The 14,125-nt window shown below is 40.8% G+C and overlaps 1 protein-coding gene across 2 annotated transcripts; it reads right to left on the bottom strand.

Moving 5' to 3' along the window:
• Positions 1-8,338: 8,338 nt before the first annotated feature.
• Positions 8,339-11,326, bottom strand: LOC125310650. Of its 2 annotated transcripts, none has more exons than XM_048268270.1 (5): positions 11,150-11,326; positions 10,332-10,693; positions 9,276-9,542; positions 9,025-9,174; positions 8,339-8,683 (listed from the first exon to the last, which is right to left on the bottom strand). In XM_048268270.1, exons 2-5 carry the CDS (start codon positions 10,687-10,689, stop codon positions 8,517-8,519), a joined length of 942 nt encoding a protein of 313 aa, XP_048124227.1. In that variant the 5' UTR covers positions 10,690-10,693; positions 11,150-11,326; the 3' UTR covers positions 8,339-8,516. The 2 variants fall into 2 exon arrangements, with proteins under 2 accessions (XP_048124227.1, XP_048124228.1); XM_048268271.1 differs by having other exon boundaries at positions 10,332-10,652; positions 11,150-11,325.
• Between the last annotated feature and the right edge of the window lie 2,799 nt (positions 11,327-14,125).

Here is a 14,125-nt window from a genome sequence, read left to right as displayed (position 1 = left end):
GATAACAATGTGTAGTGGGCAGTGGAATAACTATTGGTGTCCATCTGTGGTGACTGCTGACTGAGATAAGGGCTGAGATTAAATAGATCCTGGAATTTAGCCTGGTCTGGAGCAGGCTAGCTCCATAGATTAAATCGCCATGGTGATTTATACCATAACATATCCTGCTGCCCCCTATCCCGCTTTTGTGCAACTGGATCACAGATAAATTGAGCCAGGATAACCAAGATATCCCGTGGGATATTCCATCAACCTCGCTAATGGCGCTTAACAGAAATAGCCTGGCTTGAACTAGCGTAGACTTTCACTTGGGGCTGAAGCCGTTCCATTAACTCAAGTTAGCGGCATCTTGGCCTCGTTTATTCAAGCGAGGTTTAGTTCAGCTTCATCTCTGCTCGTGCACGAGGTAGAACAGTAGACCAAAATAGTAGATTGACGAAAAGAGGATATATGTCGTAAAATTAAGACAATATAGACGATTTCTGTTCGATTTGGCAAGCGCTATCTACAGGATTTTCATCGAAAGTCATCAAATTTAACATCGAGAGAAAAAAATAGATTGCCTACAGAAATTGGAGAATAATGAAAGCATACATTTAAAACCGCAATGGTATGGTTTGAAATCAATTGCGAGTTTGATTGGCTTCACTCTTGAACACAGACTATACAGTCTATGCTTGAACAAAACGAGTGAATTAATAAATAGTATAAACTCAAAAACAACGTATGGATATGCATATGGATATTCAAAACTATCTATAGCTTACGTTCTTAGATTAAAAGTGTTCGCTCCAAATTATTGTATAGGTGTAGGTGGTCATAAAATAAATAAGTATCAACATAAATTATAGCCTATAGCCACATGAAGCAGTTTTAATTATTAGCTGCCTAGGCTACAGAATAATTATCCTTTGGCTTGTATCAGATATAATATAGCCCACTGGCAAAGCTGTCACTGAACAGCCTACCAAATGTGCATGACCCTTTATCAGCAGTAGACATATGTCTTTCATCAAAGATTATAACTAAAAATGCCATTATCAAGGTGATAAACAATGTAGCCTTAATACTTCGTATGGGAAGCGAACCAGCGAACACGCAAGAATGTATCCTTACTTATGCCGTCTCGCTGCACGTTACACCACCACCGAACGTATACGTGACACAGAGTAGCACGATTCCTAGAACCACACGCATGTGAAGTTAAAACATTTTTAATCGCATAATCTTCATACATTTTTTGGAGCTAGTGAATGTGTAAATCCATGCTTGGTGCACTGTCTGAAAAAATATTTCTAGGCCTACACTCAAAAAAATATCTTGTTGGATTTAATTAAAAATGTTTTGTCAATTGGTTCCACGAAACTGTATTAAATAACTCTAAAGATACTATATTCTTTACAATCGACTCAAATAAATAACATTAACTGAACAAGAGTGAATAAAGTAGATGGTAAGTAATTGAATTCCTTTATTTTTATTTAGTATTCTTACATTGAACCAACTTAATATGGCTGTGTTCAACCAACTTAATGCTTTTATGTTCAATTAATTCAGCATTCTTACATTGACTCAACTTAATACTGTCCTGTTCAATCAAAGTCACATTGTTATGTTCAATTAATTTAAGTTAAAAAGATATCTAGCACACATCCACATTAAGTTACCGAGCCAAGCGGTCTACAGAGGATGCAATCTGCTCTGCCCTCCACCCAGCCCTCACCCACCTGGAAAAAAGAGACTCATATGTGAGATTGCTGTTTATAGACTTCAGTTCTGCATTCAACACCATAATACCACAACAACTCATCTGCAAACTTGACAAACTGGGACTCAGTACCTACCTCTGCAACTGGCTACTGGACTTCCTCTGTCAGAGGCCCCAAGTAATGCGTGTTGGCAACAATACCTCAAGCAGCATCACACTGAGCACAGGGGCCCCAAGGCTGCGTGCTCAGTCCGCTGCTCTTCACCCTGCTGGCGCATGACTGCACTGCAACCTACAGCAACAATCACATAGTGAAATTTGCTGGCGACACAACTCTGGTGGGTCTCATCACCAAGGGCGGCGAGACTCAATACAGGTTGGAGGTCGACCATCTGACCACGTGGTGCAGGGACAACAACCTCCTGCTGAGCGTCAGCAAGACCAAAGAGATTGTTGTTGACTTCGGAGAAGTCACACCCAACACCTGCCACTGACCATCGCCGGTGCTGTGGTGGAGAGCGAGCAGCACCAAATTCCTGGGGGTGCACATCAGTGAAGACCTCTCCTGGACCACCAACACTGCATCACTGGCGAAGAGCTCAGCGCCTGTACTTCCTCGCGGAAACTCAGGCGAGCAAGTGCTCCACCAGCTATCATGACCACATTCTACCGAGGCACCATCGAGCATCCTCTCCAGCTGTATCGCTGTGTGGGGCCGGAAGCTGCACTGAATACAACAGGAAAGCCCTGCAGCGCATAGTGAACACAGCTGGAAGGATTATTGGTGCTTCACTCCCCCCCTGAAGGACATTTACACCACCCACCTCACCCGCCAAAAGCGACCAAAATTGTGAGTGATGCAAGTCACCCCGCTCACAATCTGTTTGATCCACTGCCCTCTGGGAAGAGGTACAGAAGCCTGCGCTCCCGCACTACCAGACTCACCAACAGCTTCATACACCAAGCCGTGGGATGCTGAACTCTCCCTCCTCTCCCCCTCCACCCTCAGCTACATAACATCCTGGACATTGGACCCAAAATGGCCGCCTGCACTACTCCACTTGCACACTTGCACACTTTACACTTTACAACTGGTGTTGTTGTCCTGAAACACAACACTTCTGCTGCTCTTACATAACTTGCACCACTATGCCACTTTCTTCTTACTTAGGTCAAACAGAACTACCCAAGCCTTTTATTGGCCTGAATTTGCACTAGTATTTTTATTGACTGTCTATGCACAATTTCAACCACATTTTGCTGCTCTTATTTTTTCATTATTATATGTGCCCTCTTATTTTCTTATTTACTTACTTTTTTGTTTACTTGAATGTTATGTTTGTCTGTGGACCTAAATTGGTAAAATATGTCTTGTCTTCACCGTGGGATAGTGAGAAACGTAATTTCGATCTCTTTGTATGTCTGGAACATGTGAAGAAATTGACAATAAAGCTGACTTTGACTTTGACTTTGAAGTTACGTTTAAGTGATACAGTTACGTGGAACCACACTTGACAACTTTGTTAAGTAAACTCATCCTAAACACAAAGTTCTTAAGTAAATCCAAAGTAAACAAGTTGAATTTGTTCTGCATAACATTTCTAAATAAAATAAAATGTCTAAAATTGAACAAATGTGTTGAAATAGCAAACAGACACACGGTCTTCAAAACAAATCTGCATTTATTTAGCAGCAACCTTTGTCTCCATTCTCATCAATCCATCAGGGACATTTTTTAGTAAAATAGAAATGCAATGAACAGAAAAATATCTCTGCTAAACACAGCATGTTTAGTTTTGTTACATTGTTAGGGATTCAACTATAATGTCTACATCTTCTAGTGGAGGCATTGGCACCCTCATGTTTGATTACAAAGATCCCGATGGTGGTTTTCTCCTGGCTCTGGGCATCAGTCCGCGTCCTTTACCACAGACCAAAAACAAACAAAAGTATATGTTTTTAGATATGTTTGAATTCAGTGGATTAACCTCGCATCTCCCATCTCCTTTAAATTAAAGCAATGGTTCTGAGTGAATTTCACCCTTGGGTCATTGCATGATCATCGCGAGCGCCAAACCCCCAGGAAAAACTCTTGGTCGAGTTTTTCCTGGTCGAGTTTGCGCTGTCAGTCTATGTATCAGCCCAATGGCTTGCCAAAACCAAAAGTGTATCTCGTAAATTACCCCACTAATAATGTCCGGAATATCACTAAACTTCTACAGTAGTACAAAAAAGAGTCTGTACTCATTAAACGAGGCATTGGAAAGTTTGTAAGTAGCCTACACCTGGAGCTTATTTAAATAACACTTGCCTGATAGCTTCTACTCTCTGCTGCTACCGCTACGTCGACATCACTTCCGTGATTTGTGAAAAGCTTGTAAAAGTCCTTTGCAAAACTCACAAGTGTAAGAGAAAAGCTAGTTAATTCAACACTCCATAGTCATATATTGATAACTGGATGATATTTTAAATTGTATTTTCAGGTCAATAAGTGTTGACCTGAAAATACAAGCATTTATAAAACTTATGCATCGCTTTCTGCCAGGACTTTTACAGGCTTTTACCAAATCACGAAGTGACGTCAACGTAGCGTTGCAGTAGGTGTTGTTTATGAGTACAGACCCTTTTTGTACTACTGTAGAAGTTTGGTAATAATCCGGACATTATTAGTGGGGTAATTTACGAGATACACTTCTGGTGAAATTCACTCAGAACCATTGCTTTAGACTCTCTGCTCTCCAAAATCCCTCTAACGTCTATGTATTTTACCAACACAGACTAGGAAGCTTTGTCTGTAAAGGGTTTATGCGTGGTCAAACAGACCGATGGTGACTTGTTCTGCTTTAACATGCATATAGACAGCCTTAACAAAACATTAAAAGCACCAAAACATGAAAAAGGAAATGTCCATGGGTACTAAAATAATATAAGAAGCCATATTCATTCATACCCATTTTCCACTAGACGTACCAGTGCTACTCCCTCTCTGATTACCAACCTATAGGCACCATTAATAGCCACAGTTCCACCCAGCCCCTGCAGTTATGCAACCGAGCTGACAGCTGCTGTAATGCTTTACTGTTTTTGATATTCATTTACACTTACCAGGTATTCCTTAATGAGTTTCTCAGATCCTTCATTTAAGTACACAAGTGCTTTCAGGTTGCAAGCTCTCAACAAGCCAATGGTATAATTCTGCAAAATAGGGAAATGAACACTACTTTACTTACATTTACAAATTAAGCATCTTAATGTTTACCATGTCTTACCATGCAACCCCTTCATTTGTTAAATGTTAAGAGATTTTTTAGATCTTAATGTTTACCATGTCTTACCATGCACTGATCTTCAATGTAAATCTATTCATGGGGTTGAAACAGGCAGTGCACCCCAAATATGTCAATGTTAACTTTCAAATTCATGTCATGTCAGCAAGGTAAGACCTTTCAAAAAAAAAAGCAGGTGCATGGCAAGGTCCGATAGCTCATGGCCTAATATTGGATCACAGGTTTTCAAAGTGGGAGGCACAAAACAACTTCTCACTAACCTGGTCAATGGCAGCTATGATCTCCTCCCTTCCTACGCACACACAGCAGACAGCCTTGTGCAGATGATGTCGAGTTCTGACATTCTGACAACGTTATGAGGGGAGAGGAGATAGAAAGATCAACTAACAATACAACCCAGCATTTGGAAATACAGAAAGAATTACAATTAGCATATGGTATGGGTGTCTGCGACCAAAGTAACCATGAGCTAACCTGTAATACTTTAATAAATGAGACCTTGATGACACTCCGGTCTTGCGCTTCACATTTGCACTGCCACATAAAGGCCTGTGGGGAGATGAGAAAGTATATCAAACTCAACAAATTTACACTAAAATGTGTAAAACTATAATAATATTGGATCACAGAATCAGTTCAGAATTTTAATAAAATTGAACTAGGAAGAAAACCTTTAATTAGATTGGCTTGTTTGTGATTTAATTAATTACTTGTTTGTGATTAACAAATCATTCAAACATTGAAGAGTAGGCAGCCTCTAGCATGTAAAATTTAAAATTATTTACCTCCTGAATATAGTGGTTGACAACAAATGTGTGTGCTTAAAATGGGCAAGTTTCCATGCAAGAAACTGCCATTTGCTTTGCTCTTTTAACTGATATATAAGCCGGATGAGAGCCAAGTAGCCTATGATAGCAATACAAAAATAATGACAAGTCTGATGTTCCTGCAACTGCTGTCCTTCAAAGATTGCAGCTACACGTGGCTAATGTTACAGAGAGACTAGGCAAGATGGCAGAGTTTGCTACATGAACATTAAAATGATTCAAATGTTTCTTGACGGACTTTAGAGTCTGCATCAACCCTAGCTAATTGTTCATGACACAGAAGGATAATTTGGTCAAACAGAGTGGGGTGCACCTACATTTAAACATTAAATTTTTCAAATACTGATCCAACTATTAGTATTCACATAAACCCAGGCAGGGTTTGTATGGGGCTAACGTTAGCTGCTAGCTTACCTTAGCAGTTAAATACATGAAGTCATCCTGACCTTGGCACTTCTATGAACATTCAATTGTGATTTATATGAAATAACCCCATCAAGACACCACCCCTGTCTATCTTCAGTAGGGAGCAAAACTAACCCGGGAAACATGATAGAATTCTAGCCTGAGATGACTTAACGTTAGCTCGCCAGCCACCATGACAGATTTAGTAGCTAACATTAGCTGCTCGAGTTTAGTAACACATTTACACTTACACATAAGATCTGCTAAAATGATTATTCAAGTTGTTGTTACGACAAACTCGCTAAACTCAAAACAAAAACACTATGAACAGCCACAAATACATACCTTGCAATTACAGGATCCAAAAATGTTCCATGAGCAAGCGAGGAAAAAATGGCGGACCTTCACTTTCTCAACCGTCTCTGGCGGAGTCCTCACCATGGTCCTCATAAATTGTGAAATAATGCTACGGCAACCATAGAGGGACAAATTTCCTAATCTAATGCGTTTTGTTCAAGAAAGTTGTGTAGATTCAATGCAAACATGTTAAATTAATCAGCAAAAACGCATTATTGATTTGAAATAACACAACCAACTCAATTTCACCTTAGACACCTAATTTTGTTTTGTAAATCCTACGAAAGAGGATTTATTAAGATGAACAATAGTGCGATTTCATTTTTTTGAGGATTTATTAAGATGAACAATAGTGCGATTTCATTTTTTTTTTCTATTTTTTAAGTTGTAGGCTACAGGTGACGAGAGCACAGGTTAACGGAACCATCTTTTTGGACTCGTTTTCCGACTGATTGTTTTTTTCTGCAACACAGATTCATTTAGCTTGAAAGTTAACCTACGGAGCAGGTTAGTTCTGTGGCATAAATTCCCATGGTTACCAAGCTGGGATTCACATTAACCTCATTAATGGAACGGAATTCTCACTAAAATTAGCGAGACTTATCGAAATAAGCCAGGGTTGGCCTTTAGCGAGGTTGATGGAAACCCCCCCCCCCCGGCTTAATCCCTTGTCCTAGTTTTGTGCAATAGGCCCCTGGAAAATCATTGTGTGGTGGTCAATGTTGAAATTGTGGTGGGCCGCCACAAATAAGTCAATGTATGGGAAACACTGTATGCAGCTTTGTAGGGTGGAGTTACAGTCTATGGGTGGAAGACACACAACATGTTCTCAGTATGACTGAAACATTTAAAGTTTGTACGCCATTCTCATTGATTTTCATTAAGGGTGGTATAAACTTGTTTTGTATGCATTTAGTATCAATCATTTTTTCCCCTTTATATACTAGTTTATTAATGTTGTACCAATAGTTGAACTCTCCACATATAATAGGCTTAAAGATTAAACAAGGGGAGGTTGTGTTTTTCAGTATTTTATATAGGATTAAAATGCTATTTGGGGTAGCTAGGCACTTGAAAATGTATGTGAAGGTAGCTCAGTGTATAGGCAGTGTACTAAAGTGCCAGCGTTGTACCATAGATAAATAAATAGTCAAAATCCTTGTGTGTCTCAGGGCCAAGCATGAAAACCCATAGGTATACAATGTAACCAACTAAGTGTATTTATGTATGAATGAAACATGGTAAACAATTGAGATGTTATACACAAAATGACTATACTGAGCTATTCCCATGTTGATTTTTGTGTTCCTACTAGCTACCCCACATACTATTTTAGTCATATACACATCATACCTTGATTTATCCTTAATATCTTCATGTACATTTGTTACCAAGACCTCAAATATTGGCTCAACATTATTAAAGTATTGTATTTGCAGACGAAATAATGATTGATGCCATGTTGAGAGCCTTCTATAAAACGAATGGGCAAGTACAAACATTTAACTTTAAACTTTCCAATCATACCGAGAAGGTTGGGCAGGCTAGGAATAAAACTTGTCAAGATATGAATGCCCAAACATGGCCTCAAATAAGACTTGTCTGAGGGTGAAAACATTGACATTTAACAAAATTATTTTACAGGACCTAAATATTGGTCAGATAAACTTAGAGCAAAATCTGAGACGGTTCAGCAACCATTTTCCTGGATTTGGTCTGATTTGACACAGAATGCCCCCACTGCATGATGTAAATAAGTTATTATTAACATTCTCTTTAATGGCATGTCAAACACAGTATATGTACGGCACATTTAGCAAGCCCCACTGACCTCTTAACATCACTGGCAAAAATTGAAATGTCACAGATAGTAAATGTCACAAAGGTAAAGTCATCACTGTGCCACATTTAATGAAGAGCAAGATTGTCCGATCATTGCATAGGGAGATCAGGGGCCTGGAGCAGACTGCACCCGACTTCAGAGTCTCTAAGGGCGAATAGTGTGATGCCAGACTTGTAAGCAGCAGGGATCACAATATGTGTCCTTTTAGAGTGTTCATCACTCAGATCTTCCTCAGTGACCATCTGCTTCACCTGACCTGTGAAAACAATAAGGAAAGAGTGAGATGTGATCTATCTATAAATATCTACCCTACACCTTAAGAGATGCAGTGATTGTCGCCAGTGACTGATACTTTGATTATTTGATCCCAATTTCCCCCCAATTGCCTCAAAAGACATGCTAGAGTCTGACACTAAGATTCAGATATCCTTTCTTTGTGTGTCCCATCCTAGCTTCGGATGTTTTAATGACAAAAATACTGCAGATTACATATTGGTAGAGAATGCATTTGGAACAACAGTCTCATGTTGGTTGAGATGTCAAATAAGTGAGAGCCACCACAACAACCCCCAAACACACACACGCGTATAAACCCACCTTCCACATCGAGACCTTTCCACCGTGGGTCAGGGTGATCTGAGATTGCTGACAGAGGGATATCACTTGTCAATCTCTGCAGCACATCTTCTCTGCGAATCAGAAGGACTGACTCACTGCAGAGACGCTCATGCACCTCCCCCTCACTTACTGAAAATGGATTCACATGCAGATATACACAGACACAGTCAAATACAAAAGGCAAAAATGTGGCACTGACCATGTGTTCAACAATGCTTTCCCATACTGACCGACATCTAGAGGATTGGTCATAAACACAGCATTGGGTCCCACCCCGAATATCAGCTGGTGGTGCCAGGCATCAGGTGTCTCCTCTCCAGCGGGCACTGCCCGCTGCATGTTCATGGTGGCCACGGGCACAGCGCCCCTGCGGATCCAACTGGCCAGCCAGGGCGCCAGTCTCAGTTTGCGCTGGGGGTGCAGGGAGAAGAATCGGCCCAGCACCATGCCATCACTGGCCTGCTCTGCGCCAGCTATCAGCTGCTGGTGGGTGGCACCTGAGATAGAATACAAACACACATACATACGCACACACACATCAAATAGACATGCTTAAATCGTAAATCTCACCAAAATGCAACCTAGGGTCTTTTTGTGAATGTACCCGAGTCAAACCTTTGTTTAAAAGCAAAATTATGACGGAAGGTACAGTATTGTCGTTTTCGGGTCAAATGGTCTTTTGAATGGGAGTGCTAGAGTCACTACTATGATCACATCAAAATCGCTATTTTTAAAACACTACAGTAAGAAGGTTCGACACAACATGAACAACTCACTTCTTGACAAGATGGCGGTGAGCGGAAAAACCAAGTGAGTTGTTCAAAACCCTTCTTTTTAGTAAACTCTATGTACACAAACAATGTTCTTAATGCTTGAGTTCATGTGTAAAGACCCTAGTGATACTTCGAGCAAAGTTCCATGTTGTGTCGAGCCTTCTTAGTGTTATAAAAATAGCGATTTAGATGCGATCATAGATGACAATACGGTCAATCTTAAAATTGGTGCTTCTGTCCTAATTATGCTTTTAAACGAAAGTCGACTCGGGTACATTCAAAAAAATTGACCCTAGGTAGCATTTTGGCAAGAGTTACGCTTTAACTTCAGTACTTGGGTTTCTTTACAGTCAGTAACTTGGGCTTGGTGTCAATCCATATATAAACGAAAGACTTGTTTACATGTGTCCATGTAATTTTCAAGCAGATGCAGGTGTGTGTGTGTGTGTGTGTGTGTGTGTATGTATGTGTGTGTGTATGTGTGTGTAAGGGCCCTCACGTGCCTACACATACCTGCTTCACTCCGTGAGTGCAGGTAGTCTGGCAGAGGGGATTCATTCCGCCGCAGGCGTGTCCTAACGCAGCCGTCCACCAACTCAGCTGCCACAGTGGTGCCCAGAGCCTGCAGGACGTCCACCACTGCTGTGGCACCGCAAGCCGAAACGCCAATCTGCAGGGTCTGCCGCTCCACCGCCTCTTGGATGGACCACACCATGGCCATGCTACTCAGCTCTGCTTCCTGGTTTGGGTCGGGGGCAGAGAGGGAGTCCCTGGACCCAGCCTTTGTTTGTCCACCATCTGCTGGCCCCCTTTCCATATTCAATGAGTCAGACACTGTTGACAAACAAAGTAGGGTGTCCATTTGGAACATAGTCCTTTTGAAGGATTTAAATAGTATAGGTGAAAATGGCATTAGGGACATACATTCAGTGAAAGTTTAGTTTAATAAAGTTAGTCTAACAAAGATAACATTAAAAAAAAAATAGTTTATCCCTCGAGGCATCTATCTAGTTATCAGACAACATGGATGACACGGTGCCACGCCCCTTCAACGTCACAACTCGGTGTATCACAAGAAAAATAGGCTACAGTTGTATCCTATAATCAGCACTTAGAATGACTAAACATTTAATGTGCTACCACCTCTTTAAGATGTTTCCTATGGCACATGAAGGGCATATATGACATTCCCAAACTCGGCTATAGCTGCAAGGTAATCTAATTTTAGCATATCAGTAGCCTACAAGCAGCAACAGCAGCACAGCACACCACCGTTGGTTGGTTGGTTAGACACAAACACAAGAAACAAACGCGGAAGTAAGCCTACAAACCTGAATAATCTGCGAGCTCGAGTTACACAGATCTATTGTAGCTTTGATGATGGGTATATTCCGAAACATTTTGAACGAATTTTAAGTCAATGCATGGATGTCCTCCGCCATTCTGATTGTGCCGAAGTCCCCTTTTGGTCAATCTGCTGGGTTTTTCCTGTTGTGAAAATAATACGCATTTCGATTGGCTCAAACTTCTCCCGTGATATGCTAGGCCTAGTCCCAGTGCGGCTCTGGACAACATATTAGTACTCTGCTGCCCCCTTATGGACAAAATTATACATTTAAATAGGGGATGTAGACGCGCTTCTATCCCATGCTGTTTAGAGTTTTCACAGTTTTCACAGTGTTATTCTGTGTTATTCCTCATGGCCGTGCAGAGACCTTTAGGTCAGGTAGGCGTTTCTACAGAGAAAAACAGAGATACATTACATGGACTTGCCACACTTAAACACTGCACTTTTACCCCCTTCTCACTCAATTTATTTTTTACATTCTTCTACAGTAATTTCATTTTGTGTAAAAATATTGTGTATAAACCGCAGGACAGTGTTTTATGCAAGTAAAAAAAATACGATATCTTTATTCTTTATACTTTATAGTTAGTGCTACTAATAGTTAGTGATACCTCTGCACAGGAAAGTTGAGCAGCTAAATGCTAGTTCACTATGTTTTACAAAGTGTCTCTTTGTATGTGACAAATACAAATCCTTGTATCCTTGAAGTAGGCAAGTAGGGGGGGCAGTGTTTGCACAGAATCAGTGGTACTTTGCATATTTAACATGTTTCATACACTCCTTGCAACACTGCCTCTGCATTTGTCATTGCTTTTACCTTGCCGAAATATTACGCATGCCAGTTAGAGCGGGGCTCAAAAGCGAAAAGGCTCTACTGTAGGTCTAAAGAACAGCGAGATCAACATGTCCTGCAAAAAAAGGCTGCTGCCGTGTTTGAGCAGCCTAAACCCCATGAGAAAAACATAGCCTAGAGAACTGTCACACAAGGGATGCTAACAATGCCCATAAACCACATAATCACAATATCGTCAAAGTCGATATTGAACAAAGTCAATAGACGGAACATTATAAATCCATGTAAACTTAGTGTCACGGTTGATGGAGATAACGTTAAAACTCTGACAACACTAGCCATATGCCAACGACAGCAGCAATGTTCATGCACCACATTTAGCTCGGAAGAGCACCGAAACTTTCCAGTAATGGGCTAACTTTTTTTTTTTGCTTCATGTTTCATGACTTTTCCTCAATTGAAGGGTACAACAGAGTTAGCATGAAATTTGTACAATAATATGTTTTCAATGTCCTGTACAAATATTTTGTACATTGATGTTCCTTGGGGTCAGTTTGACCCCAGCTGTATGAAACATAAGATACATGAATATTTAACACATTATGGATATTATTATTGTAATAGCATGAGAACATATTGTTATTATCATTATTACATACACAAGTACATATTGCATATAAGTCATTTTGGCAGGACTGTATAAGTCAAAAGGGGAAGCAACAGCAAGCCTTTGGGCTGCTGACACTGGATGGGCAATATTGCCAGCCAGGGTTCCAAGGTTCGTAAAGGGGTGTTGGGGGGGGGGGGGTGGGATTGTTTTGTAGGGCTTTTGATGGTGGTTATTACACTCTTGTTAAATACCTATCACAAAAAAACTGGGTAACAATATGAATTATAATCATTTTCTGAGGGTTTATTATGACCGCCACGCAGCGAAACGGCGGTCATATAGGTTTAGTCAGCTTTTTTTTTTTTTTTTTATTACTTTTTTTTCGCCCAAATTTCCCAATGATTCCCGGACACTGAAAGACCGGGGTACATAAAACTTGGTGGGCATGTAACCCCACATGGATAGCATGGAACCATCGTTTTTTGTTTAGATCTGTAGCCCCCCCGCTGGACTGGCCCCCCCTGAAAGGAAAACCGTAGGGTTTAGGAGGACCTTTTTTTTTTTTTGTATGTTGATCTCAAGGGGCCATGTCAACCCATTCCATAACCACTCATTTCATGTATAGCGCCACCTAGTGAAACACAAAAAAGTAAAAATGAGGTGTTGTAATTGAAGGTATCTGTGACCTAACATAGTCAAAACTGCACCAAATTGGAAATGTAGGATCATTATGACACCCTCTGTATGCACGCCAATTTTTGTGGAATTCCATTCATGGGGGGCCACACAATAAATTAATTTATGTTACTATACACCAACTGGCCTGTAGGTGGCCGGAGACAGTTTTCTGTGAATATCTCGAGAACCGTAGGGCCTAGGAGGTCCACCTTTTTTATGTATGTTGGTCTTAAGGGGGCATGTCAACCCATCCCATTACCACTTATTTCATGTATAGCGACACCTAGTTAAAAATTAAAAAGCAAAAAATTAGGTGTTTTCATCACAATATCTCTGGCTGACAAGGTCAAAACTGCACGAAATTAAAAGTGTAGGATCATTATGACACCCACCGAATGCATGCCAAGTTTTGTGTACTTTCGTTCATGGGGGGCCTTACAATAAAATAATTTATGTGTACATTTAGTGATGTACACCAACAAGGATTCCCGGGACATTGAAAGACCGGGGTACACAAAACTTGGTGGGCATGTACCCCCACATGGATAGCATGGAACAGTCATTTTTCGTTTTGATCTGTAGCCCCCCCGCTGGACTGGACCCCCCGAAAGGAGGGTAGGACAGACACATTTCTCTGTGAATATCTTGAGAACTGTAGGACCTAGGATGACCATTTTTTTCCGTATGTTTGCCTCCAGGGGTCATATTAACCCATTTCATGTGCACACATGTGCACAAACAGATACACACACACACACACACACACACACACATACATTCACAGTAATCATACGTATGACACATACTCACACAGTAGACATATGTACGCTTGCATGCACAGGCACATACGCAGGCACACACACAAGCACGCACACACA

This window comes from Alosa alosa, chromosome 17, assembly GCF_017589495.1.
Source record: "Alosa alosa isolate M-15738 ecotype Scorff River chromosome 17, AALO_Geno_1.1, whole genome shotgun sequence".
In the NCBI taxonomy this organism is placed as follows: domain Eukaryota; kingdom Metazoa; phylum Chordata; class Actinopteri; order Clupeiformes; family Clupeidae; genus Alosa; species Alosa alosa.
Note: the sequence above shows the minus strand (reverse complement) of the source record. Positions and strands in the feature narration are given on the sequence as shown.

What these genes read in the sequence shown, in the direction of transcription:
- LOC125310650 (XM_048268270.1), bottom strand. Translation starts at nt 10,689, where the DNA reads ATGTTCCAAATGGACACCCTACTTTGTTTGTCAACAGTGTCTGACTCA. An exon ending in GACCAATCCTCTAGATGTCG is followed by an intron (nt 9,175 to 9,275) that starts GTCAGTATGGGA and finishes ATCCATTTTCAG; the next exon opens with TAAGTGAGGGGGAGGTGCAT. An exon ending in GAAAGGTCTCGATGTGGAAG is followed by an intron (nt 8,684 to 9,024) that starts GTGGGTTTATAC and finishes TTGTTTTCACAG; the next exon opens with GTCAGGTGAAGCAGATGGTC.